Here is a 24,300-nt window from a genome sequence, read left to right as displayed (position 1 = left end):
GTAATTGCAATAGTGTTTTGTCAGCTTGTTCCGTAAAAAAAGATCATGTTTCTATGTTGACATCTTTTTAGTACCATTGTTTGTGACCTGCATGGCTAAGAGTTACAGTATCTATAATCTCCTGCAAATCAGAAAGCATCAAACTGTCTGCTTTGAAATTTGCATTATTTTACTCATTAAATGAGTAGATCCACTGAAGGGCACTACTGACATATTGTGTGTCTATTTAGACATGATAGAAGCCTTTTGTCAGGTAGGCATCCACTTGCTGTGATAGGAACTTAGGATAATTTGTTCTTTTCCATAGCTAAGTCTCATGTTGTGATATATATACCCATCCATTTGTTTGGGTGTTCATCCTGCCAGTAAGATTTGTTACTGAATTTTTAGCAGTGACATAAGTAATTTCCCCAAAGGAGTTTCAATCTTGGCAGCTTAGAGGATATTCCTCTTCCCTGTATGTTGATTTGATTTTTAAAATATACTTTTCTGTACGGTTTGTTTAAATGTTTTGAGTTCATGTTCTCTGTTGCTCCTGTACTTAATTATTTTGATTGTAATGCTCCACTGGCTTCTTCTAATCTGGCATTTACTTTTTCATTATGCTTGTGTGAGTACCAATATTGTCTATATTTGGGACATCCACAGCAATTGGATAGTGATGCATTAACATCAGAATCCTTGCCTTAAAGTTTACTTTCTAATTTGTAAACTCTTAACAACATGAAAAGTTAATACTTTGTGTGTGACTCACATAAGCTCAGTGCTGTGACTTCCATAAGCTCACTGGTCTGGGTTTGCTGCTGTAATTAGGCTAAAACCCTGCAGGAGGTAGTCTGCTGTAGCTCCATCCTTGGGGACCAGGTTTTCCATGGATTACATGAAGGATGCTCAGAATTTTCAGTTTGTTCTTCAGAAGTGTGCCTCCATCCTTCTTGGAGCCACTTTCTGAAAGTCTGGTAGCTTGTTACAAGCTGTGAATTAGCAGCAAATAATAGGTTCCTGTTCCCGGGCTTAAAAATTGTCAAGAATCTCTGTGACTGTTCAAAAAAACTCTTGTACCGGAATATTCAGTAATACCAAAGCCTTTCTCAGAATGACTTTTTGGTTTTTTTCCTTAGAATTTTCATATGTCCTGTAGGTGTGTGTTTATTTCCTGTGTATAGAATTGGACTCCTGCAATGCTATTTACATCTTCCTTTTATCGAGCAATCCTATGACAGCCTGACCATACTTGTTTTGAACAGGGGTGGACGAAAACCATTGGGATTTTTATCTTTAATTTGCAAAAAAAGTAATTCTGAATCTGCAGAAGACACCAAAGGGAATAGAGGGAAGGTCCAAAAGCCACGAATTGTGACACCAAAACGAAGTCTAAAGAAACCCACTCCGTCCACTAAGGATGAGAGGGACTCTTGTTCCTTTCCCTCTACTTCATCATCTGTGGAACATGAACATGTAGCTGCTGATGCTGCAGTTATGGTATGAGTTTACTTTTGAACAACCATGCATTTCTGAGGTGTGAAGAACAGAGAATTAGTTGTTTAAGGAGTGAGTAGATGGGTGTGTAGCATTCGTGTTTTGAGTCCAGGATCTGTTCCAGTTGACAGATTCTGACTTGTGCATGTTTAGGAAACTTGCAAGGGAACTAAGTTGATTTTTGTCTGCATGGATATCTATTTATTTCTCATTTTCAGTAAACCCTGATTTTTTTCCCCCTGAAGTCAAAACTTCCTACATAAATAAATAACCCTTACAAATAGCTCATGTGCATATATATGTAAATATATTTACACATACACACTGATGAAGACTGTTAAGAGCAACCTTTTCTTGTTTTATCAGGTTCCAAGTAACAACTCACCTGAGAAGCCACCTCTCTGTGCTAAAGATCAAGAGAAGGAAGGAGAGCCAACCAAAATCTCTGAGTACTTTTTCAGTGACATCTTCATGGAAGTGGATGATTCAGAATAGCAAAGGGTTTTATAAAAACCTAGGATCACAGAATATACTGCAACAAGAAAAGAGTATTTATTTTAAAAGTTACAATTTGTTCTGATATTCATTATGCCACACTTAATGTCAGCCAGTAATAACAGTAGCAGATAAAATACAAGGAAAGTGATCTCTTTAATATTCAGGGAAAACTGAACATTCTCCGAAAGTAATGTAACAGATTCAGAGGAGAAGATGGAAAGCTAAGGCTGAAAAGCCTCATCTCCTGCTCCTCCTTTAACAAACTGGGTGTGATTACTAATAAACGCCAAAACATGCTACTGGAACTGGGATGCAGGGTTGGACAAAGAAACCATAAACCAAACGTCTTGAACAAGCTCCTGTACCTATGTAAACTCCCTATAAACCATTATCACTGAGCCCAGCACAATAGCAACTCAAATCTCTGCCCCTCTACTGTAAAAGCTACATGTTAGGCACAATGGATCTATCTCCAGATAAGAAAGTAAGCCTAGGGACCAGAAAGGTATTAAACCCTCAAAACAGCCTAGGGACCAGAGACAGGCGAAGGCCTCCATCCAGAGAGACATTATGAATTCAATCAACATGGCTACTGACTGCTTTATCTCAATGCAGAGTAAGTAGAACCAAAATGCAATCAGTACAGGATTTTTTCACTTTCTCGAGCCACATGTAGGGCACTAAAAAAAATGTATTTGTCCTGGTTTAGGGCAAATTTGAGAGGAAATTTTCAAAGGGGTCCCTCTAGAAAGCAGATTCAAGCAGTCCCTCCCCCAACTGGTTTGGAAAGATTTTCTTGGAGAAAAGTGGAAAAAAACCTATTAATTTAACAAGCAGAGTATTCACAAGCATAAAAAAATGAACAATACTAAACAATAAAACCTGTTGCTGTTCTGAAGAGATGGCAAATTCAGAAAGTCCTGTCCTTGGAGTGTAACTCAGCTCACTCAGTCTGTTACCAGTTCCTCCTGTGCTGGAAAATGCTGCATCCTGGGCTTCAGTGGGCCACAGGTGTGAGGTGCCCATGTTTTTCTGGGTTTTCAGTCCAGAACAGGGATGATCAGTTCCCAAAAAAAAGAAAAGCCACAGTCCAGTGAACTTCTCTGCCTCAGCTAGCTAAAACCTAACTGAAAACAAAGGAAAGCTCTCACCTGCCGTCTGTCTGTTCTGCAGACAACACAGTCTGTGAGAGAGAATGCAGAGGAGCATGTGCAGCTTCTGATAACAAACTCTGCACTTCTTCTCTTCCCCTTCGCTCTCAGAACCAGTCTTAAAGGTGCAAAACCTAATATCCAGCATAAACAGAAAGATGACTGGGGATACAAGCATCATGAAGTCACCCTAGGACATGTTAATTAGTGCTGTGAAGATGAAGTAGATTGTTTCTGAAGCAACCCAGGAACTTTGAAAATGCTGGCATAGTCTAAACCACTACAATGATGCCATAGCACCAGACTACTTACTGACTGCTGGTTTATGGTTTCACTTGTTTAGACACTGATAATGAGTGCATAACTATCCTACAGAAAAATGCAATGAAATAATGTTTAATCTTGCAACAAGTATCCTTTTCCATTTTAATGCTAAAGCTTCTTAGTACTGACTATTCAAGTTCTTTACTTCTTTTTGTGAAGTATGTTACGTTAGAAGGAGGAATTAATCTTTTGGGTATAATGTAATATCTGAAGATCAGAATGCAAATACTGGAAGTGATGTAGTAAATACATACATACATATGTCAAGCACTTCAGGTGTTTTTATTTGAATCTCCAAATTACATATTTTTGTAAGAGTTTTTTAATCACATAATTTAAAAGACTGTAATGTGAAAAGCCCAGTAGGATTGGTTCCTTAAAAATTTGTTGAAAACTTAAGAACACAATTTACTAAAAGATAACACAAGGTTAATGTTTGCAACCTTTTTTATCACTTGGAGGAGGAGATTGATGTTTCCTAGTATAAATGCTAATTTTCTTCTAAAGTGGAAAACAAAGCTGTAGATACAATTTCTTCTCCTTATTTTTATGTGTAGTTGTTTGTATATTTACTGACTTCCTCAGTTTCCATTGTGCAAAGTAGCACAAAGACATTGGATTTAAACCATGATTATATAATGTCACTTTTGAGGATTTGCTGCTTTGAAGCACTTGAATTAAAAGGGTTTTCTTATGTGCATGTCTGATTGTACTGTAACTTGCCATAAAATTCTGATTTAGCTTTAGATTTTAGTTTACGTTTTTATTTACCTCATCAAGAAATTTGTCTGGGTGAGGTAATTAGGTTTATGCACTCTGAAAGTCAGGTGGTTGCTGAAAGAGTCAATATTTAGTCTGAAACTCCTGCTTGCACAAGCTTGAGTAGTCTTAAAATTTTTCCCATTACTTAATACTTGCAGGTACTTTTGCAAAGCAATTTATTATGAAGGTTAAACTGATGTTTAAATGGTATTGTTAATGCTCTCAAGAAACCTATAATCAGGTTTGGACTGGGTAATCTTTTACTGGCAGGTAAATAATACAAATATATAGTTAATTTTGAAATAGTCTATGAAGTTTGAGAATGTTTTTCTTTTCAGAAGTTGTTGGCAAAGCTTCTGAAGGAACCTTTAAACTATTGTCAGAGAGGAGAAATACAGAAGAAAGCTACTGTTACTGCAAATTGGTATATTAGCTCTGCCAGTGAAATGTCACTAGCAGCAGTATTCCTTGAGGTGATGGAAAAGGGACTAGTGCTCCCAGTGTAGAGTAACTTACTTGAAAGCATCTGATCGACCCACTTCACCCCCCAAAAAACCCTCAAAAATACAACCACAGTTTCTATTCGGATGGTATCTTTTGCTTTGTCTAATCCATTTAACTTGAAATGTTTATCTAAATTTTGTTCTACTGTAAACATTATGAAAGAGATTCATGTATACATGTAACTCTATGTATTCTATATCTTGTAGATATTAAGTATGCAAGTGTTTACTTCCTGTTATGTCTGGCATGTTTATATCAATTGCACTCATAGAGCCTAAAAATAGATTCTTGAGGAGTGGCTATGAAATAATTTCTGTGAGTACCTTTTGAGTGAGTTCTGAGGGGATAATAATTTATATTCAGTTCCATATATTTTAGCTTGCATTCATGTTATAAGGGGGAAAAAATCAACTACTTCATTACTAAGATTTATGGTGCCTTATCTGCATTGTTAATTGGGGCTATGCTTTCTTTTTCCTTGCAGCAAATAACATGCACTTTGATAGAGGAATTTTTTTTTAAGAACAAATTTAATTTGAATAGAAATAAAGAGAATTTTGTGTTTTGTTTTGTGTATGGAAGTTTTATAATGATGAAGGATGTAAGAAGATATCATTGAAATCTCAATATGTATGTGTAGCATTTTTACAAAGATGTGGCATAAAACTGTTTTGCTTAGAGTTGTCTGACGCCTTGTATCATCACATACAAGCTTTCTGTGTCAAAGGAAGTAGTCCTATTCTGTATGTAAATTATGTGAATAAATTATTTTCTTTTACCTGTGTTGCTGTTTATTTAAGTTTCAGATGCAGTTTTCAAATACTTAGAAGTCCACGAAGCTAATAAGTGTGAACTAAAGGAAAAGGTGAAGTTTGGGCTGCACCACTGGGGTGCACACAGACCTGCTGGTAACAGGCTGAGCATGGTTTAGTAGGGGCATTGTCGTTGTTCCCTGGTTTTGTTTTAGAATAGAGCTTGATTTACTTGGTATCCGACACCCTGCTGTTACCTTTCTCTAAAGATAAGGTAACAAGATAAGGGCCTTGACTTAAAGTAAAACTGGAATACTGAAGAATAGCAAAGTTTTCACAGAAGGAAGAAACTCGGCCAAAGATGGTTTGGATTTTAAAGATTGTCCCTATTACTGTACGACAAGTTTCTAAGAAAGGCAAGGGCTTTCCTAGGCTGTGCGTGAAAACACAGTTTTCACGTGTGCGCGTCCCAGCGCAATTCTTCCAAAGGGCGTTCTACCGCACTGGCTGGTCCAGGGGCCCGGCCTGGGACTCCGCGGCCGGGCCGGCCCCGCTGTGCCCATTGGCTGCGCCGGGGGGAGTGGCGGCGGCGGCGGCCTGGGACGTCTGCCTCGGCTCGGCTTGCTCGGCTCGGCTTGCTCGGCTCGGCCCGGCCCGGCCATGCTGCTGGGTGCCCCGCGGCTCCCGGGCCGCTGCCTGCGGCTGCTGCGGCCGCTGCTTGCCCGCGGGTACCGCGGCGAGGCGGTGGCGGCCGTGGGGTCGCGCCCTGACGCAAGCTCCGCGCTTTACCAGGTAGGGCGGCGGGGGTCGCAGGGCCCGGGCGGGCCGCAGCAATGCCGGGGAGGAGTCGGTGCGGCCGGGACGTGGCGAGCACGTGTCTGCGCACGGTCCTGGTCCCGGCCCCGGTCCCGCCCTGCGGAGCGGCGGGGGCAGCGCCGCGCCCCGAGCGCCCAGGCCTGTCCGTTTCTGCGGGCCGAGCTTACAGATAGTGTGTGAAAAAAACGTGGGTTAGTGCAGTCGTCTGGCTCATGAATATTTTTGCCCTTTTAAATCAGGGTGCCAGCTCTTGCTGCGTTTCAGGCTGATCGATACCGTGCTAGTGAGGTGGAGGCAGGGTTTGTAGGCAGTGGAAGATGGAGCCTGATGATTTCAAAGTTGCATGTTTTTGTGTTTACAAATTGATTCCCGAGTTGAAAACAGCTGGAATAGCTGTACAGAGCCATGGACTTGCATCCAAAAACATCTTTTGAGGAGGAGAGCTAGGTGTAATTCCAGTTGTCTTTACGAAGAGAGCAGTACTTTCATCTGATGTAAATACATTTATTTTTAATGGGGCATTATTAAGGCCATCATATTCAAAAATTGTGTTTACAGTTAGTCTGAGAAAAACATGGCTTTAGGTATGAATCGAGGCTGATAGGAGGGCATGTGTTTGTTTTCGTATTTGTTCATGTAATATACAAAACTGGTGTGAAGCAACGGCATGTGTTCTTAATGAGATAGGTCCATTGGTTCTGTGTTTGGTTCTGTGCTTTGTTTTGCAGAAACTAAATTTGGGACAGAAATTAGGTGGCTGAAGCTTCTCTGTAATCTCAGAATTTGTCCATATGCATATATATATACACATACACAGCTTGTGTATGTGAAGTGTGTCTATATATGTGCACACATTCATATTTCGTGTACCAAAAAATTATAGTATTTTAATAAAGGTGTTCACTAATCTGAGGTGCCCCCAGATTTGCCCTTATGTCTGGGTTTCTTTCAACCTCAAAAGAAAAGCAAGGCTTGGTAAAATAGCTAATAGTGTTAGTATTTGGTAGAAATAATTTATGGAACACTCTTAAGTGCAAGCACTGCTTTACAAACACAAAGAGGCACTTCACCACCTGAAGAAAAAGTAATACAAGGAATAACAGCGCAAACACAAGAAGACATTATGATAGGTGATGAGGGTCTTGCCTTCCTTGGCCACTGTTTACCTTTCTGGCTGTGAATTCAACTAGACAGGCTCGCCTTGATGATGCAAACTGTCTCTTGAACCAGATAGGCAGAAATGTCATTTAAAGGTGAGTGAGTCTAAATTCTGGAAAATGAAAGTCTCTTTGAAGATTCCAGGCACTAGCTCTTACATACACTGTGGTGATGTAGCAATAATTCATGTAGCTTGTGCAGTAACTGTTGGATTTGTGTTTAGAGTTTGCCTCTTAATTTTGCATTGAAATTTGTAGAAATCCTCATATTAACAGCAGAATTTCACCCAATGTGCTAGTGCAAGGACCACTTTCCAGAAAGAACTTGATGCCAGTTCACTGACCTTTTTTTTCATTATTTAATGATAATAATGAAGAGCCCACAAATACATGGTAAAACTAGCATGTTTATTTCTGAGAATAGTCTTTTCTGTGTGTATTCAGAATTCTTTTAAAACATCCTTATTTCTCTTTGGTAAAATATAACAGTGTTCTATTCTGGTTTAAGGCATGAAAGATTGTGATAGAAGTTGAATGAGTTTAAGCAACCCAGATGGTTTTGTGCAGTATTTTTTACAGTTTATCTAAAAAGTTCTTTCACAGTTTTCATGTAGAGTAGCTAAACTAGCTACAGTGAGTCAAAAGCTAATGAAAAAGTCTATGACTGTGATTACTGTTACTCTGTTAACATCCTCTGCCATTTTACCTGCTTTTTTGGTTTTTTCCTATGTTAAAGGTGAGTTTCTAAGCACAGTATTGTGTGCAAAAGGTGAATGTGTTTAGAGGAAAAAGACTGACTGAACTAGGAGAAACAGGAAAAATTTTTGGTGTGTAAAGGTGCAAAATGACCCAGGTGGACAAGCTGAACACTGATGTAAAGTAATACTGGGTGTTGTGACAACTCCAGACTTTAAAAATGTGGAATTACAGGATACATTTTTACCTTTCAAGAGAGTCTATTTAATTTATTTGTGGTAATTACAAAGGCAGAAAAATAATGTTGTTTTGAAAGTCACTCTACAGCCAAAGCACTTCAAATGTGAGCTGAATCTGTTCATGTTTTTATTTTATTTCTGCTTTGTTTCTTTACCTTTCAGTGCCTAAGTGAACAAACTCAACTGCAACATTTGCAGCATCTTCCTAAGGGAAACCTTAAGTCTGTGTGTTCGAGTATATATGAGAGTTATAGAGAGTTAACATGGAGTTACCAGCTGTTTTTTTTTTCTGTCAAAGTAGGCTCAAACATCATATAAATGAGAATTAGACAAGGCAATCAGATCTTTTTGTGCAGCATGTTCTTTTATTGCAGTTGCACTTTTCAGAAAGGTAGTAAAGTTCTTAATGTGTTGGCAAAAAAAACCCAACAAATTAAGCTTGACTAATACCTTTAAATTCCTAAGAAACTGTAAAAAAGTCCCAACTTGCTGTAATGTGCTCATGGAGTTTTGGATAATTTGAATGAAAATGGCGAGCTCAGTACTGATTCACTCATATTCAGATTATGAATCTTTGTTTTTCTAGAAGTATAATAGCAAGAACACCAGCTTAAAAAAAAAAACAAAAAAACCAAACACAACCAAACAAAACCAAAACAAAACCAACTTTTTTTTTATCTTCTTTTTCAACCAAGACAAAAAGAATCTAAAAAGTGTTTACCAAAATCTATTTGACCTAGGTCATTCATCCTTTGGTACAAGTAATAAGGACAATTAATTCAAATCTGTGGTTTTTACAAAATTAGATTCAAAATGTAAACAAACCTATGCCAAAGATAAACAAAATCTAAGAAACAGCACTTCAATTCCATAGTAAGTAGTTTATTTTAGTTTATTAATTTCAGAACTAGTCTTTTCCTATCCTAACACAATAAGATTTTTTTGTAAAGCATTTTGATTAAATGCTTTGGGATGCTTGAGAGAGGCCAGTACTAGGGTAGAAATGTTACTACTTTAAAGACAATACAGAGACAGTATTTAGTAAGGTAAAATTAGATTTGGAAGAAAAATTAGTCTTGTACTTCTTATGTTTGTTTATTAAAAATTTAAATATAGTCACCCTCGGTTGAATTTAAAATTCTGTTTTGCTCCCCACTTAGGAGAACTATGAACGAATGAAGGCCCTGGTAACTGAGCTACAAGAACAAGCAGAAAAAATCAGGTTAGGTAAGTATGAAAGTCTAGATTTTAGAATAATAACCTGGCGCTTGGGCTTGTTGAACCTCAAAGAGTTGGCCTTGCCTATTGATCCAGCCTTCCTGCCCTGCAGCAGGTCAACACTCCCATCCAACCTGGTGTCATCTGGGAAATTACTGAGGATTCATTCAATCCTCTGTCCACATTGTTGTTAAACTTATTAAAAGAGGACTGGACCCCAAACCAAGCCCTGGGGAACCCCACTAGTTACATGATCTGGATGTAACTCCAGCCAGAGACAGGGCCCAGCTGTCCAGACAGGGCCTTTTACCAGCCAAGAGTGCACCAATCCAAGCCATGAATAGCCAGTTTCTGCAGGAGAAAGCTGTGGGAAATGGTGTCAAAGGCTTTGCCAAAGTTCACAGAGACAACATCCACCGCCTTTCCCTCATCCACTAAGTGGGCCATCCTGTTATAGAAGGAGATCAGGTTGGTCAACCAGGGCCTGCCTTCCCTAAACCTTTGCTGGCTGGGCCTGATCCCCCGGTTGTCCTGTATGTGCTGCATAACAGCCCTCAACATGATCTGCTCCATGTCCTCCCCTGGCACCACTGCCAGACTGACAGGCCTGCAGTTCCCTGGATTGTCTCTCCAGCCCTTCCTGGCAGTGGGTGTCTAGACTAACTTCTGGTCACCTGGGACCTCCCTTTTCAGTCATGCCTGCTGCTAAATATTGGAAAGTGCCTCTGTGAGCTCTTCCACCAGCTCCCTCAATACCCTTGGGTGGATCACATTTGCCCCCATAAACTTGTGTGTGTTTAAGTAGTGTCACAGGTCACTAGCCAGTTCCCCTTGGATTAAGAGAGCTTCAATTTGCTCCCTGTCCCTGTCTTCCAACTCAGTGGGCTGATATCCTGTTAAAGACTGAATCAAAGCAGGTATTAAGTATGTCTGCCTTTTCCTCATCCTCTGTCACTATAATTCCCCATGCATCCATTAAAGTATGGGGATTCTCCATTGTCCTCCTTTTATTGGTTGATCTCTTCCAAGTTTCTAGCTGTAGTTGAGCTGGCAAGGAGAAAGCAGGTCAGTAGTAGTTTAAAAGATCAAAATCTGTGTTTCTTCTTTTTGACTTGTAAGGCTGACTGAATGAATTGCAGTTGACTATAATTAATGGAAACAATAAAATGAAAACATTTAATAAATGCCTAATTATGCTGCTAGAGGCTGAGCACGTAGCTTTAATTGTGCCCTATCATTATACTGGTTTTGTCATTTTATACACTGTTTCTTATATAACGCAATTTCTTTTACAACTTTGGAATGGAGCACAGTTAAGATTTTGTGCTCAATGCTTTTTCTTTCTTGCTGTGAAACAGGGATCCAGAGTTTCCTGAGGAGATATTAAAACCCATGGGCTGCCTCTGGCTTTTATGGGTGTAGAGACTGTTCAGCAATTAATGAACTAATGATGTATGCCTCATAAACTAATGGTTATGACCTTCTTCCTTGCTGCTTGTTTGCCTGTTACACAATGACAGGACAAGACCATACTGTTCATCTTTCCTTCATCTGAGCAACCTCTACCAGAATGTTAATACACAGTTTTGAGTGACATTGATTGAAATTGCTTTACATATCATTTAAGTATATAAGAAAAATTTGGTACCTATGTTGAATGCTTCTGAAGGATATGTGCAGCATCTTTAAATTTCACTGTAAAAGCTGTCCGGGGATGAGTTCTTGTTTGAGGTCTTTGCAATGAATGCTTCATTTGTTAGCTGTTATTCAGTGTATAGGGTTTTTCTGAACCCATATCCCACTCTACTGAGTAATCCCCAGCTGTGCAACAGGAAGTGGTTCCTGCCCCTTTACCACAGGTGGTTTTTTGACAGGAAGCACAAGAAGCAGGTGAGATACCTTTAATCTCCGTGACTGATCATAGGACATCAGCAGTTACAGTGGTGTAGGCATTGGGCATTGTTGTAAAGAAGAAATTAAGAAGAGGTTTCAACTTAAATGCTTCCAAGTGTGTTTCATTGTTAAGTACACTACTTCTCAGAATGGAGGTTAGTGCAGGGTAGAGTGTCTTGGTGTTGGAAGAGGAATGTTCAATAGAATGGCTGCTGGGCCTGGGAAGCAAGCCTGTGTGATGCGCAGAGATGACAGAAGTCTCAGGATGAAAATTATTTTTGCAGTGTCACACAGTAAAAATGAAAGACTTCAGAGGTCAGAGATAGTGTAGTTATGATGTAGTGAGATGTTGAGAACATGGATGAGAGTAGTATCTCTGTGGATGGATATGAGAAGTTGTTTTTTAACAAACTTGTACAGAAAGAATTTACAAGATTTAGGCTTAGGCTGGATATATAGATCTTATGAACTGTCTGAACTGAAAATAAATTGTGGGCTTTCTGGCATGCCTGACAGGTAGGAAATTATGTGTGTAGTGATCAAGGAAGGAGGTGGGAAAAAGGACTTCAAGGGAGGCTTAGAATCTCTGTTTCAGTTATGTCTAGCTGACAGAGAAATCCTGGAGTCTCAGGAGAATGTTAGCAAAACATAACGTCTTTATTTTGGACAGGGAGACAATTTTAGAGTGATGAGGCAGATCAGTGATCTGTCTACACTGAGAGACAATGTTTATAAGTTGTTGTTACAAAGAGGCTGAGGTGTGTCAACAAATCTTGAAGTATTGAATGACACAAAGCTCTAGAGAGCAAAAGATTTAGGATGACCTCTAGTGAAGAGTTGAAATGAAACAAATATAAACTTGATATTAAATGCTGTATGTCTGAATTCTGCCTACAGTTTTGGCATGGTCTAAGGAAATTAATCTAGATGGTGCTGGGTCATTCAAGATTGCATTCAGTGTAGCTATTATGAATGAGTTCTAGGGATTAGTATTTCCTGTAGTTCTACTGATGTGCTTTCTACATATTTTTGTTTTCTGCCTTTGTGTTTATTGCCAGGCATTGGGGGAAAGTTTCAGACAACTATGTTTATTAAAATCTTTGCCTCAAGACTAACTGTAAAAAATGAGGTGGAAATAAAATAGGTTCTAAAAAAACAAGCCTTTTTATCAATACCTTAAATCTGTTTGAAGTAGAAACTATTATTTATTATTAAGGTTCATACTTCAAAAACTGGAACTCATCAGCATTTCCATTCAAAGTTTTAATATAACTGACAATTTATCTTATCTGCGTCCATAGAAAATGTGACAGTTTACTGTTGTATCATAGGAGGTGGAGAAAAAGCTCGTAAGCTTCATACATCAAGAGGAAAGCTGTTGCCCAGAGAAAGAATTGACAAGCTTATTGATCCTGGGTAGGTACTTCCTTTTTCTTTTCTTAAACATTTCAGGTTGTCTCTTGCAGGTAAATATTGCAACAGGTTTCTTTCCCCTTTAGCTTCCATAAACACTAACATGATGAACACTAAATAACATTATTGAAATTTTACAGAAATGTTCTTTGAAATACTGATCTGCTTTAAAAAAAATCTTTTAAAATTTAACCTTTTAAGTAAGATTCAATGGCAGGTTGAACTAGTAATATTTTACCATTTTATTTCATTTGTTATTATTCAGGTCTCCATTTTTGGAGTTCTCCCAGTTTGCTGGTTACCAGTTGTATGATAATGAAGAGGTACCTGCAGGAGGCATTATCACAGGCATTGGACGAGTATCTGGGTGAGAGATTCCAGTCATCTACATTACTTATGATATGAAAAGGAAGAAGGTATCATTTTATTCGGTTTCCAGTATTAGGCTGTTAGTGTTTTTAATGTTTTGTTTCAGACACTCAAAAAATCAACAAAATCAGTATCTCAATTTGTTTGGCCATAGCTAAAAGGAAGTGAGGTATTTTATTTTGTTTTTTGTTTGTCAGGGATTTTTAGTTAGTGTATCCCACTAACTAAACAAAACATACATGGAGTTTCAGATGTCCAATGAAGGAAAGAGATTAGTGCATTTGGAAAGCTACTTTAAAAAAATAGCGTGGTATTTTAGCCTAAAAATTAGTTTTCCTTACTCAGAGTACCTCCAAGACTGTTCTTGAAGTTAATTATGGTGCTATGCAGGATTATTTTACTCCCTAAAATAATGGAACAGGACATTATAGTGCTGAGGCTGCTGTTACAATGTGCCCTTGAGTGAAGGTGGGTGAGAAGAGCTCTCTTAGAGCATCAAAGCTTCAAGAGTCCTTGACATGTTGCATTTCTTAACTGACATACATATTTACTCATTAGAAATACTTTTCTCTCTCATAAACTTTTTTTATTTTTAGGACGGAATGCTTGATTGTTGCTAATGATGCAACTGTCAAAGGTGGTACCTATTATCCCATCACTGTTAAAAAACATCTACGTGCTCAAGAAATTGCAATGCAAAATCATCTCCCTTGCCTTTATTTGGGTAAGCCCCATTGCAGAAATAGCCAAGGTCCAGTGTTAAGGGCAGATGTGTCTGCTGATGTGTCTGCAGATGTGTCTGCAGATCTGACTAACCAGCAGTGTGTTTAAAGCACACCTATTCAAATGTATTTTCATCCATACTGTATTATCTTTACAGAGGGTTGGAACATCTTAACAGGAGGATGTGTACACTCCTGCTATAGGGCTGGGGTCATAAAATACGGATGCAGCTGTTAACACTGTATCACTTCTTTCTGTCATAGATAAGCAACATTTCCTGTAGACTCATCCAGTCAATTCAAATTACATCCTCCACCAGAACGTACTTTTTCTTAAACTGTATCTATATGAGAAAACATCCCAAGGAAATAAAAATAATAAGAGTGACAGAATTGTCAAAAATATTTTGGATTAATAAACTTTTAGGATTTGGGATGAATTTTTTTGAAGCAGATATTTAATTGTATTTTATTTTACATTTTGAGTTTACCCTATTAGATCAGTATTTAGCCAGATTTCCATGTAAGTTTTACTTACATAAGCTTTTATTATAAAAGATGAACAAAGTGACAAGTATCTGTAATGTATTACTGGTAGTGTTTTCTTATATGGTTTTATACAAATACAAGAGGTTTCTGTCAATGTCTTCCCTTCAGCCTGAATTCCCAGTCTAATGACTTCTGAACGTATTAGCCAGTTTCAGTCAGCTTAAACAGAGTTATAAGAAAGTGTGTATTCCTGTGGGTTTATGTCAGCATCAGAGGAGAAAGACCTTCTACTCCATTTTAAAAAATAGGGCAGGTTATTCCTTGTCTTTTCAGCTTAGTTTAGCGACTTAAATATCAGCTGTTTGCCAGTCTGGATGCTTGCACTAGTTAAATAGTCAATATAAATACAAGTTCTGGCCAGCCCAAGTGTTTGAAGTTTCTTGCCCTGCTGATAAGTCAAACATGTGAATAAGACCAATAGAAGGATTAGGAGAAGTGTGAACTTGAAACTGTTGGTGAGATGGATACAGGGACTATGTGGGCGTAGATTTTGTGGGATTGCTATAGAAATGAGTCCTGAAGGGAAGAGGAGGACTAAATTTGATTTTAGTTTTTAAAAAGACAGAAGAAACTTAGCTTTGCCGTTTGCGAAACAGCTCTTACCATTTTTTTCATCTCAGTTACCAGCAAATTCTGTCTGTTCAGAGAAGTCTTTTTAGTATCAGTGAGCAACTGTGGGTGATTCTACTCTTTTAAGATCTTATGGAATGAGGAAACTGTGGGACACAGCTATGCCTTTGAAAGAAAAGTTTAGGGGTTTTAGTCCATCTTGAGAGGTATAGTCCTTGAATGAACAATGTCATTCATATCTGGTGAGTTACTTTAGCCTTTGCAGTTTCTGTACCTGGACTTATTCCAGTTGATTTGAGCAATGTGATAAGAGGGAGTGCTTTGTAGTCAGTCAGCACTGTGCTGCCTGTGTAATTTTCATGTTGTTTGAACTGCCTTTTCCACCAGTGATAACAGCTGCCGAGGTGGTAATTCTCATGTGGACACCTGGTGCCATTTGTCACTGGTGTGGACATTTTGTTCTGGCTGCAGTCACGTAGGATGAGAGTATGCATACACACTGGTGGTTGTACATAAAAATTAATTACCAGGATCCAGAGTTCTCAGAGATGCTTTATCTCCCTGTGCATTTCTTCATAGTCTTCTGTCCTTCTTTGGATACCTCTCATGACAGGTTGTAATTTCATTATTGGGAGCAGAGAGGTAGCTGCTATTGGTGAGCAGGAGGGTGTATCCTGAGGCAAGAGCACATAATAAATGAATCATCCTAAAGATACTTTATTGTCTTTGTTGTGAAGTTTAATCAAGCTATGAAAGAACAGAGGCAGCACCTTTTGAGCTCAGTGGTGATTAGCTCTACCCTTTTCTGGAGGATGTGACAGAATTGCAATAAAATAGTTGAGTTAAAATTATACATTAATAGTGTTATTAGTTTGCAGCAAGATGAGTTTAAAAGTTTGTTTAAGGAGGTATGGTTGCATCTTTAAGCGTGTCTGAGTTTATTTTCCATGAAAATTATCGGGATGGATGTTATTTTTTGAGAGGGGTGTTTACTGTTTTTCTTCTTTATTTTTCCAAAAAGAATGTGCTATTATACCAACATTCATGGAAATATATACAGTATTAGTGATAGTAACTGCTGTATAGTTTAGGTAACATGCAGATACTTTACCAACAAGTATGTAATGCTGTTCAAAACATGCTAATATAATTTGATTCATTCTAGTTGATTCAGGAGGAGCAAATTTACCACGGCAAGCAGAAGTATTTCCAGATCGAGATCATTTTGGCCGTATTTTCTATAATCAAGCAGTCATGTCCTCACAAGGGATTCCACAGGTAATTTGCTTTTATCTAAGCATTAATGTACTAAATAGTTTTTATGCCTGCTGCCATTACCTCTTTCCAAGGCTTGTGCCCATGTTTTGTTTCTGATTGCATTGTGTTGTGCTAACCTGATGGCCCAGTCTGGGGCTTGGAAGCACTGTAAATACAGTAACTGTCCACAAAAATTCATTATAGTTTTGAAGAAACTGTCTACTTTCTTAGTCATAGTGTTAATGATTTGACCTACCTGCTCCTGTCTGGGAATAGGAGAGAAATGGACTTGAGAATGGTATGTGGGGCCATTTGAGAAAGCCCTAGAAAATCTCTTGGAACAGTTCTGCATCAGCACTGCAAAGGTGAGGACCCCCTTGGGGATGGCTAATAAATGAGACATATTTTCCACTAACAGGGTATGTGTATATATATAAATACATTTTATACCGTCATGTGATTTATGCTGAAGCCGCCCTAATAATAAGGTTATTTTCTAATGTGTTAATGATGCACAGAATTACTGTTAGTCACAGTTCCTGGATTTAGAAGTGCTTTTATGTCATAGTTCACTCAGTAACACATAGGGATCAGTTTTTTGATGGAGGTGGTGTGCTAGGGAAGGAAAACTACATATTTTGCAGAATCTATTATTCACAAAGAATGTAAAATACTTGAGGATTGCTGATGGGCAGCTATGGCTGCAGTGACAGTGAAGGGCAGGATGTACGGTCCCAATGGAGTTGAGAAAGACAGGTAACAGAATAAAGACTCAAAGGGAATTGTTAGCAGGGTCCTGTGAGAAACTGCCAGGGAAAGTGGAAAAATCCATGATCTTTGAAGATAACCTACTGCAAATAAAGGAGCACTACAGAAGAGCAAACAACTGGGTAATTCACAGCCTACAGAATTGCTATCTACTTAATTCACTCCCTACCTCTTTGTATGGTTTTGTAGCCCTCTCTTATACTGGCCTTATACTCCCTTTTGCAGACCAAAAAATTCAAGCTTTCTTAGCTGCTCTTCCCGCAGTGTTCCACACCTTTGATGGTCCTAGTTCATCATCTTTTCCCGATCTTGCTGTATCTTTTTAAGCATGAAGGAGACAGACTGCACCAAAAGTCCTTAGAACAAGTCAAAAAAGCAAATTGTATGGAACTTCTTAGAACTACCAGTTCTGAACACCAGTTCTCAGAACTAGTCTTTTTTTAATTTGACCGGAAGGGAGAGCAGACAGCTTCCTCATTTAGCACTGAGGTGCAGCAAAATTCATTTGAACTGAAGAACTCTTTCACTTTACCAAGGGAATGTATATACAACCTTCTAACAAAACAATATATCAATAGAAGAAATAAAGACATTGTTTGAAACCGGAATTCTTTATGGGCATCTGCAAGTAGTCAGAGCAAAAAGAAGTTATGGTCATAAATCCAGGTTCTCTTTTAGACCTGTGATCTATACAATCCTGACAGATTAATCTATAGCTAATTACAGTAAGAGCTGAGGAATGCAGAACATTAAAAATTATTGAACCTCTGTTTTCTATACAGTGAGAACAGCAAAATCTGTTCTGAGTGAGAAACAGGTCACACATACTGTGGAACTTGTGATGACAATATTTATTTTCAAGAAAAAGCTCTACCACACTTTGAAACCCTGAAAGAGATGGTGATTATCCTGGCAAAGGGCTGGGATACAGTTTAATTTGTGGGTGCCTGCAGTGGGCCCTGAGGTTCTCACAAGTTAAGAATAACAGCAGTTATTTCACTCCATGTTGTCTGAGACTGGGCTGTCACACAACCAGAGCCCATGGCAGTGCTATGACACAAATCCCACCATAATACCATTATCCAGTGTTCTTTTTCAGAAGGAATAAAACCCTTGAGAGACAATCGTTACTGGATTCTGCTGCCCTGAGGCTCAGGGGGACACTATTCCAGCCACTCACAAACGAGACTTGGGCAACCCAAGACCCAACCTTGGGCAGTGTTGTTTTTTTTTTTTGGTTTTCTGGGGGAAGGAGTTAGTAGAAGCCAGTACTTCAGGGGTGAAGCAGATGCACCAGTCAAGGATACTGTATTCAGTCTGACTCCTTACATGACAGATACTGGCTCTGCAGGATTTCTGAGGAAACTGCCTGTGTTACCTTGATACCTTTTTGGCACATTTTGGAAGCAAGTAAGAGTTCAAATCTTCAACCATATTTTACTCTTCCAAAGAATCCTGCAGTCCATCGCCTCTATAAAAATCCAAGGCTGAAGATTCCAACATTGCACTAAATCTCTTTAGGAAATATGACATAATTTACCTTCTACAGTAGGAGTAGAGCAATTGTAGTGATTAGGTAGGTCTCTAGAGAAAAGCGGTGTTTAGCTAGAACAAAAATACTTAAGAGAAAAATACAGTTTGTAATCATATAAGACTCCCTGGTAGACCTAGATTGGTCCTAGTGTTTTTGTGGAACAGCAAATGCCAAAGGAGTGATGTTTTGCTGAATTATCTTTTTTGGAGAAATTTCGGAAAACCTTATTTTTCCTAGAGACTTCAGTCATGATCTGCTTTGGGAGTAATAATTTTCAGATGTTATATCAAAGATAGATGTGTATACCCAGCTTGCAAGGCTGAAATTACTGATGTTGGACAGGACCTTTCTAGAAATGCTTGACCTGACAGTCATACTCTTGTTTCCAGCATATCTTGAAATTTTATGTGCTTGTAAAGCTGCATTAAAAGCTTGAATTTGTTTTTCTTTCAATTACCATATGGTGTCGTATTAGGAGTAATTGTATTCATATACAATAAGAACTAAATACAAGAAAGATTTGTCTTTTATTAAAACACATTTCTGTTTGTTATGACACTGATGAAAGTTAAATTTTCCACGTATGACACTGATGAATGTTTATATGTCTTTAAATATTTATGGAAGTCTGAGAAAAATGTTTTACTGAAGAACTTCCTTTATTTAAAAGGATGTGATAAGGGTGCATTTTGTTTGGGAGATGTATCTGCTTTGTTTTATTTCAAAGAGGCACTGTTAACGTTTGTAAATCTATTATTAGTCCTGTGCTAACAGATTGTGGTAGCTAGAACCATCTTCCCTGTCTGAGAACATGATTCTTTAGAAAATGGGATTAGGAAATTATGCTCTCTCTGATGCCCACTCTGGTCAATTCTTCTGAGATGGGAGTCCGGATATTATTAGTTTGCTACCTGATAATCTGTGCTGTGGCTTGCTTGAAGTTCTGTTCATCAGTTCATTAGTTCTTCTCAGTTTGGCTCTCAAAGTGCTTGCTTTTTCCCCCCTCTTTTGTTTTCTAGTTGCTGATATGCTTTTAATTTCCCCCTCCAATTTTACCTGTGACTAATTTATTATTCACCCACCACATCTTAAATTACGTTGTTGTCTATATGGGTGTGAATCAGAAAGCTGTGATTAGCTCCTCATTAGCTGTTTCCTGAGCTCTCTCACACTCATATGCTGCATGCATGCGATGGGGGATGGATCACCGGATATGAAATAATAGAGTGTATGTGCACTCAGGACTGTTGACTTTTATTGAACACATCAAGAATTTCTTTGCAGCAATTTAGAAAATTAAATCAGGAGGTAGGACATTATTTGGAAATTTGACAGGTTTTCATAAGTAGGTTTTATTTTTTCCAGTAGACACATATTCCAGTTTTTGTGTTGGATAAAATTAACTGAGTTAAAGTTTAAATGCAGGCACGTTTTCTCAGTGTGAGCATGGTAAAATTAAGAATTGGAAAAAAACCACAAATCCTAGAGGGAAAAATGAAATAAACTTATTTACACCAAGTTTCTCCCATTTCTAGAGACTTAGGTTATTTTTGAATTTGCCAGGAGTTTTTTATTACATGCACAAGAGAAGTACTGCAGATTAATCATGTGACTCTGAATATATATAGTTTTACGGTCCTGAAAACTGTTTGCTGAAAAGGCTGTTTGATTTGATGAACAGCAGGTTGGCATAGTTCATGTAGTCTTTCTTTAGATATGCATAATGTGATTTAGAAGTTTTATTTTTCTATGTAGTGTTTTCTTCTTCTAAATTATCATGTAACACTAATTGATGTCACCTTGGAAATATCTTGAAGCAAACTTAAAATAAAATAATGTTGTTTTCCAAGGTTTTTTTTAGTGGTGATGTATGTGTATATGTGTGGTTGTGAAAGAAAGTGTTTGCCTTTTTCATATGAGTATTCCTTTTCTTTTGCTCTGCAAGTGTCTTGAAAGGGTCTTTGAAGATGCTCCTATGAAGGAGAAATTGAGAAACTTCTCTTCCATGATTGTCTACAGTTACAGTATTCATCATATCTGGGGTCAAGTTAGTTTTGTAAATGTATCACCAAAGTATTACTGGTAGAAAATGTTCACTGGCTAGGTGTTCATCTCAAAATTAGGCAAAAGGATGAAGCAGAAATTATTCATGTTGAAGCCTATAATGAGATGCTCAACACATCTCTAAAGGGCAAAATTAATTAGTTGATCCATTGAAGACCTGGAGTAGCATAATAGATGGGAGAAATTTCCTTCAAAGGATGTTAACATTGGTGCAATTATGCCAATAAGCATTAATGGAAGCCCTGACTTAAGTGTAAATACCAGGAGAAACCTATAGGTTTTAACCTTTAGTGTTCATGAGTAAAACCAACTTCCATGGTAGAATGTGTGTCTCTTGAAATATATCATGTACGTAGATCATGGTACTTCATATTTGAGTTTTCCAGCAGGGTAGTCTGAAGATCATAGTTCAACAGACTTGAAAATGGAAGATTTCTTGTTTTTAAAAGAAATGCTAAAACATAAAAAAGTTTGCTCTATTAGACAGAAATAATCTTGCAGTGCTGTCCAATGACCTGTATTAAAATACATAATATCATCTGACTTCGCTATTTTTAAGGGTTGGACAGTTCATTAACTTGTGCTTTTTGTTTTTCTGATAGATAGCAGTAGTCATGGGATCCTGTACAGCAGGAGGAGCATATGTACCTGCAATGGCTGATGAAAGTATTATTGTTGGCAAACAGGGAACAATATTCCTGGGAGGGCCACCACTGGTAAGGATACAGAAGTTTCTAGTGACTGGTCTCTCTCCTCCCCTGCCCCCCAAATCATGCTGCGATAATTGTACACCTTAAACAATTGAGTCATTTCTTGGTGAGATATTTCTAGATACTCTGTAGATTAGTTTGTATTTTTAAGTATGTCTGAATGTTTCTATCCTAAATCAAATCTCTTCTGTTCATTAGAGATATATAGATATAAATCAGACTGAGCCCAGGTGTTTTTATAGTACTGTTTTTAGATTGCTGTGCACATTTTAAATAATCAAAATTGTTTCTATATTCAATTATGTACTCTCTAGGTTTGACACAAAATTTGAAAAATCCACAACCATGTGTATTGTATCTCAAAGTCAAAATCAAAGATAAAACAACTTCTGAAGCAGGACTGGTCTGCTGTATTTTTGTGTCAGTTTACTGCCAAAGGAGGCATGCTTACAGTGGAGTTTGTCCTAGTTCTCTCTCTCTCCTTCCTTCCTTCCTTCCTTCCTTCCTTCCTTCCTTCCTTCCTTCCTTCCTTCCTTCCTTCCTTCCTTCCTTCCTTCCTTCCTTCCTTCCTTCCTTCCTTCCTTCCTTCCTTCCTTCCTTCCTTCCTTCCTTCCTTCCTTCCTTCCTTCCTTCCTTCCTTCCTTCCTTCCTTCCTTCCTTCCTTCCTTCCTTCCTTCCTTCCTTCCTTCCTTCCTTCCTTCCTTCCTTCCTTCCTTCCTTCCTTCCTTCCTTCCTTCCTTCCTTCCTTCCTTCCTTCCGCCACTTCCGCCACTTCCGCCACTTCCGCCACTTCCGCCACTTCCGCCACTTCCGCCACTTCCGCCACTTCCTTCCTTCCGCCACTTCCTTCCTTCCGCCACTTCCTTCCTTCCTTCCTTCCGCCACTTCCTTCCTTCCTTCCTTCCGCCACTTCCTTCCGCCACTTCCTTCCTTCCTTCCGCCACTTCCTTCCGCCACTTCCTTCCGCCACTTCCTTCCGCCACTTCCTTCCGCCACTTCCTTCCGCCACTTCCTTCCGCCACTTCCTTCCGCCACTTCCTTCCGCCACTTCCTTCCGCCACTTCCTTCCGCCACTTCCTTCCGCCACTTCCTTCCGCCACTTCCTTCCGCCACTTCCTTCCGCCACTTCCTTCCGCCACTTCCTTCCGCCACTTCCTTCCGCCACTTCCTTCCGCCACTTCCTTCCGCCACTTCCTTCCGCCACTTCCTTCCGCCACTTCCTTCCTTCCGCCACTTCCTTCCTTCCGCCACTTCCTTCCTTCCGCCACTTCCTTCCGCCACTTCCTTCCTTCCGCCACTTCCTTCCTTCCGCCACTTCCTTCCTTCCGCCACTTCCTTCCTTCCTTCCTTCCGCCACTTCCTTCCTTCCTTCCTTCCTTCCTTCCTTCCTTCCTTCCTTCCTTCCTTCCGCCACTTCCTTCCTTCCTTCCTTCCTTCCTTCCTTCCTTCCTTCCTTCCTTCCTTCCTTCCTTCCTTCCTTCCTTCCTTCCTTCCTTCCTTCCTTCCTTCCTTCCTTCCTTCCTTCCTTCCTTCCTTCCTTCCTTCCTTCCTTCCTTCCTTCCTTCCTTCCTTCCTCCCTTCCTCCCTTCCTCCCTTCCTCCCTTCCTCCCTTCCTCCCTTCCTCCCTCCCTCCCTCCCTCCCTCCCTTCCTTCCTTCCTTCCTTCCTTCCTTAAGGAAATTGTTTCTAGGGAAACTGACCTGACGATTTCCTGTGAATTAAACGTTGCATTATTGTGGAACTCATAATGGAATTTGTGACTGTGAAGTACTACAGTATAGGAGAGCTTTAAAATTACAGTAGCTTGGCAGAACAAAAGGAATGCTTGAATGTGACTTGTTATTTTAGACATAACTGTATGTCCTAGTCTAGGCTCAGTTCTATACCAATACAAATAATAATACTATGATGTCAGTCTTTTGCTGACAAAGATTATTCTACTTAACACAAGCTTTATGAGAAAAAAATGAATTTTTAGTATTAAATGTTAGTGCTAGAACTAATGGAGCATCATTCATCACAACTATTCAAGTCTTGGTAAAACGTGGCTGGATAAACTTGCTTTTTTGAAATAGTCAAATATGTGTCAAATTTACTGTACAAACTGGTCTGAGGCAGCACGATGGCTCTGTTTTGGTTACAATCTTTTGGGAATTTTAAGGTGTGCTTCCTGTGACAAAGCCAAATGTAAATCTAATGTCTTTCAAGGGTCCTTCCATCTAGAGCATGCCAAAGTGGAGAAATTGCTTTGTAACAGCATTGTTAATGAAGATACTGCTTCATTGATTTCTCTAGTAACAGAGGAGGCAAAATCTCTTGGAAGTCACTTCCTTCAACACTTAAAATACTAGGAAAATGTGGTGTGTCCCATTAAACTGTGGGAAAACAGCTGCTGACAGATTTATTTGTTGACTGGTTCCTAAGGCAGGATTGTGTTACTCTCATTAAAAGTATGAAGGACTCATCCTTTAATGTGATTTAGTGTTTACCTGTATAGCTTTTCTCTCATTTCCACAGCATATTTTTGTATTGCTTTCTTTTCCTTTAGAGTGAATTTTTCCCCATTGCATCATCTTGTTTATAAAAGTAGATTTGACATTTTATACTTCTTTCAAAGTTCAGTGTATAGATGGGTTTTAAATTCTTGTGCATTTAAAAAAAAATAAAAGAAAAAAAGGAAGAAAAAAAGTCTTACATTTGTCCATCTTAAATACTTTCAGAATTTAACTGGCATATGGAAAGCAGGGGCATGGAACACGCATCTGAAAGAAGAAGGATACTCTGTTCCCCACCCTAGTAAAAAAAGGCACTTAGTGTGAAGTAATTTATTATTTTAGTGGAGGCTTTCCAAGTTGA

At 38.8% G+C, this 24,300-nt stretch overlaps 2 protein-coding genes across 5 annotated transcripts in view; both read left to right on the top strand.

Annotated features, from left to right (window-relative positions):
- BDP1 (BDP1 general transcription factor IIIB subunit) overlaps positions 1 to 5,496 on the top strand; it is a 54,094-nt gene extending 48,598 nt beyond the window's left edge. For all 4 annotated transcript variants that reach the window (XM_077171444.1, XM_077171446.1, XM_077171445.1 and 1 more), the window contains exons 41-42: positions 1,248 to 1,482; positions 1,846 to 5,496. In XM_077171444.1, the coding sequence (XP_077027559.1) occupies positions 1,248 to 1,482; positions 1,846 to 1,974 (364 nt within the window). In that variant the 3' untranslated portion in view covers positions 1,975 to 5,496. The remainder of the gene's footprint in view (positions 1 to 1,247; positions 1,483 to 1,845) is intronic.
- Positions 5,497 to 6,040: 544 nt separating this feature from the next.
- MCCC2 (methylcrotonyl-CoA carboxylase subunit 2) overlaps positions 6,041 to 24,300 on the top strand; it is a 38,372-nt gene continuing 20,112 nt past the window's right edge. The window contains exons 1-7 of the mRNA XM_054652179.2: positions 6,041 to 6,262; positions 9,539 to 9,605; positions 12,821 to 12,905; positions 13,168 to 13,269; positions 13,868 to 13,995; positions 16,278 to 16,390; positions 21,338 to 21,451. Coding sequence (XP_054508154.1) covers positions 6,131 to 6,262; positions 9,539 to 9,605; positions 12,821 to 12,905; positions 13,168 to 13,269; positions 13,868 to 13,995; positions 16,278 to 16,390; positions 21,338 to 21,451 — 741 coding nt within the window. The 5' untranslated portion in view covers positions 6,041 to 6,130. The remainder of the gene's footprint in view (positions 6,263 to 9,538; positions 9,606 to 12,820; positions 12,906 to 13,167; positions 13,270 to 13,867; positions 13,996 to 16,277; positions 16,391 to 21,337; positions 21,452 to 24,300) is intronic.

Source organism: Agelaius phoeniceus, chromosome Z, assembly GCF_051311805.1.
Source record: "Agelaius phoeniceus isolate bAgePho1 chromosome Z, bAgePho1.hap1, whole genome shotgun sequence".
Classification (NCBI taxonomy): Eukaryota; Metazoa; Chordata; class Aves; order Passeriformes; family Icteridae; genus Agelaius; species Agelaius phoeniceus.
Note: the sequence above shows the minus strand (reverse complement) of the source record. Positions and strands in the feature narration are given on the sequence as shown.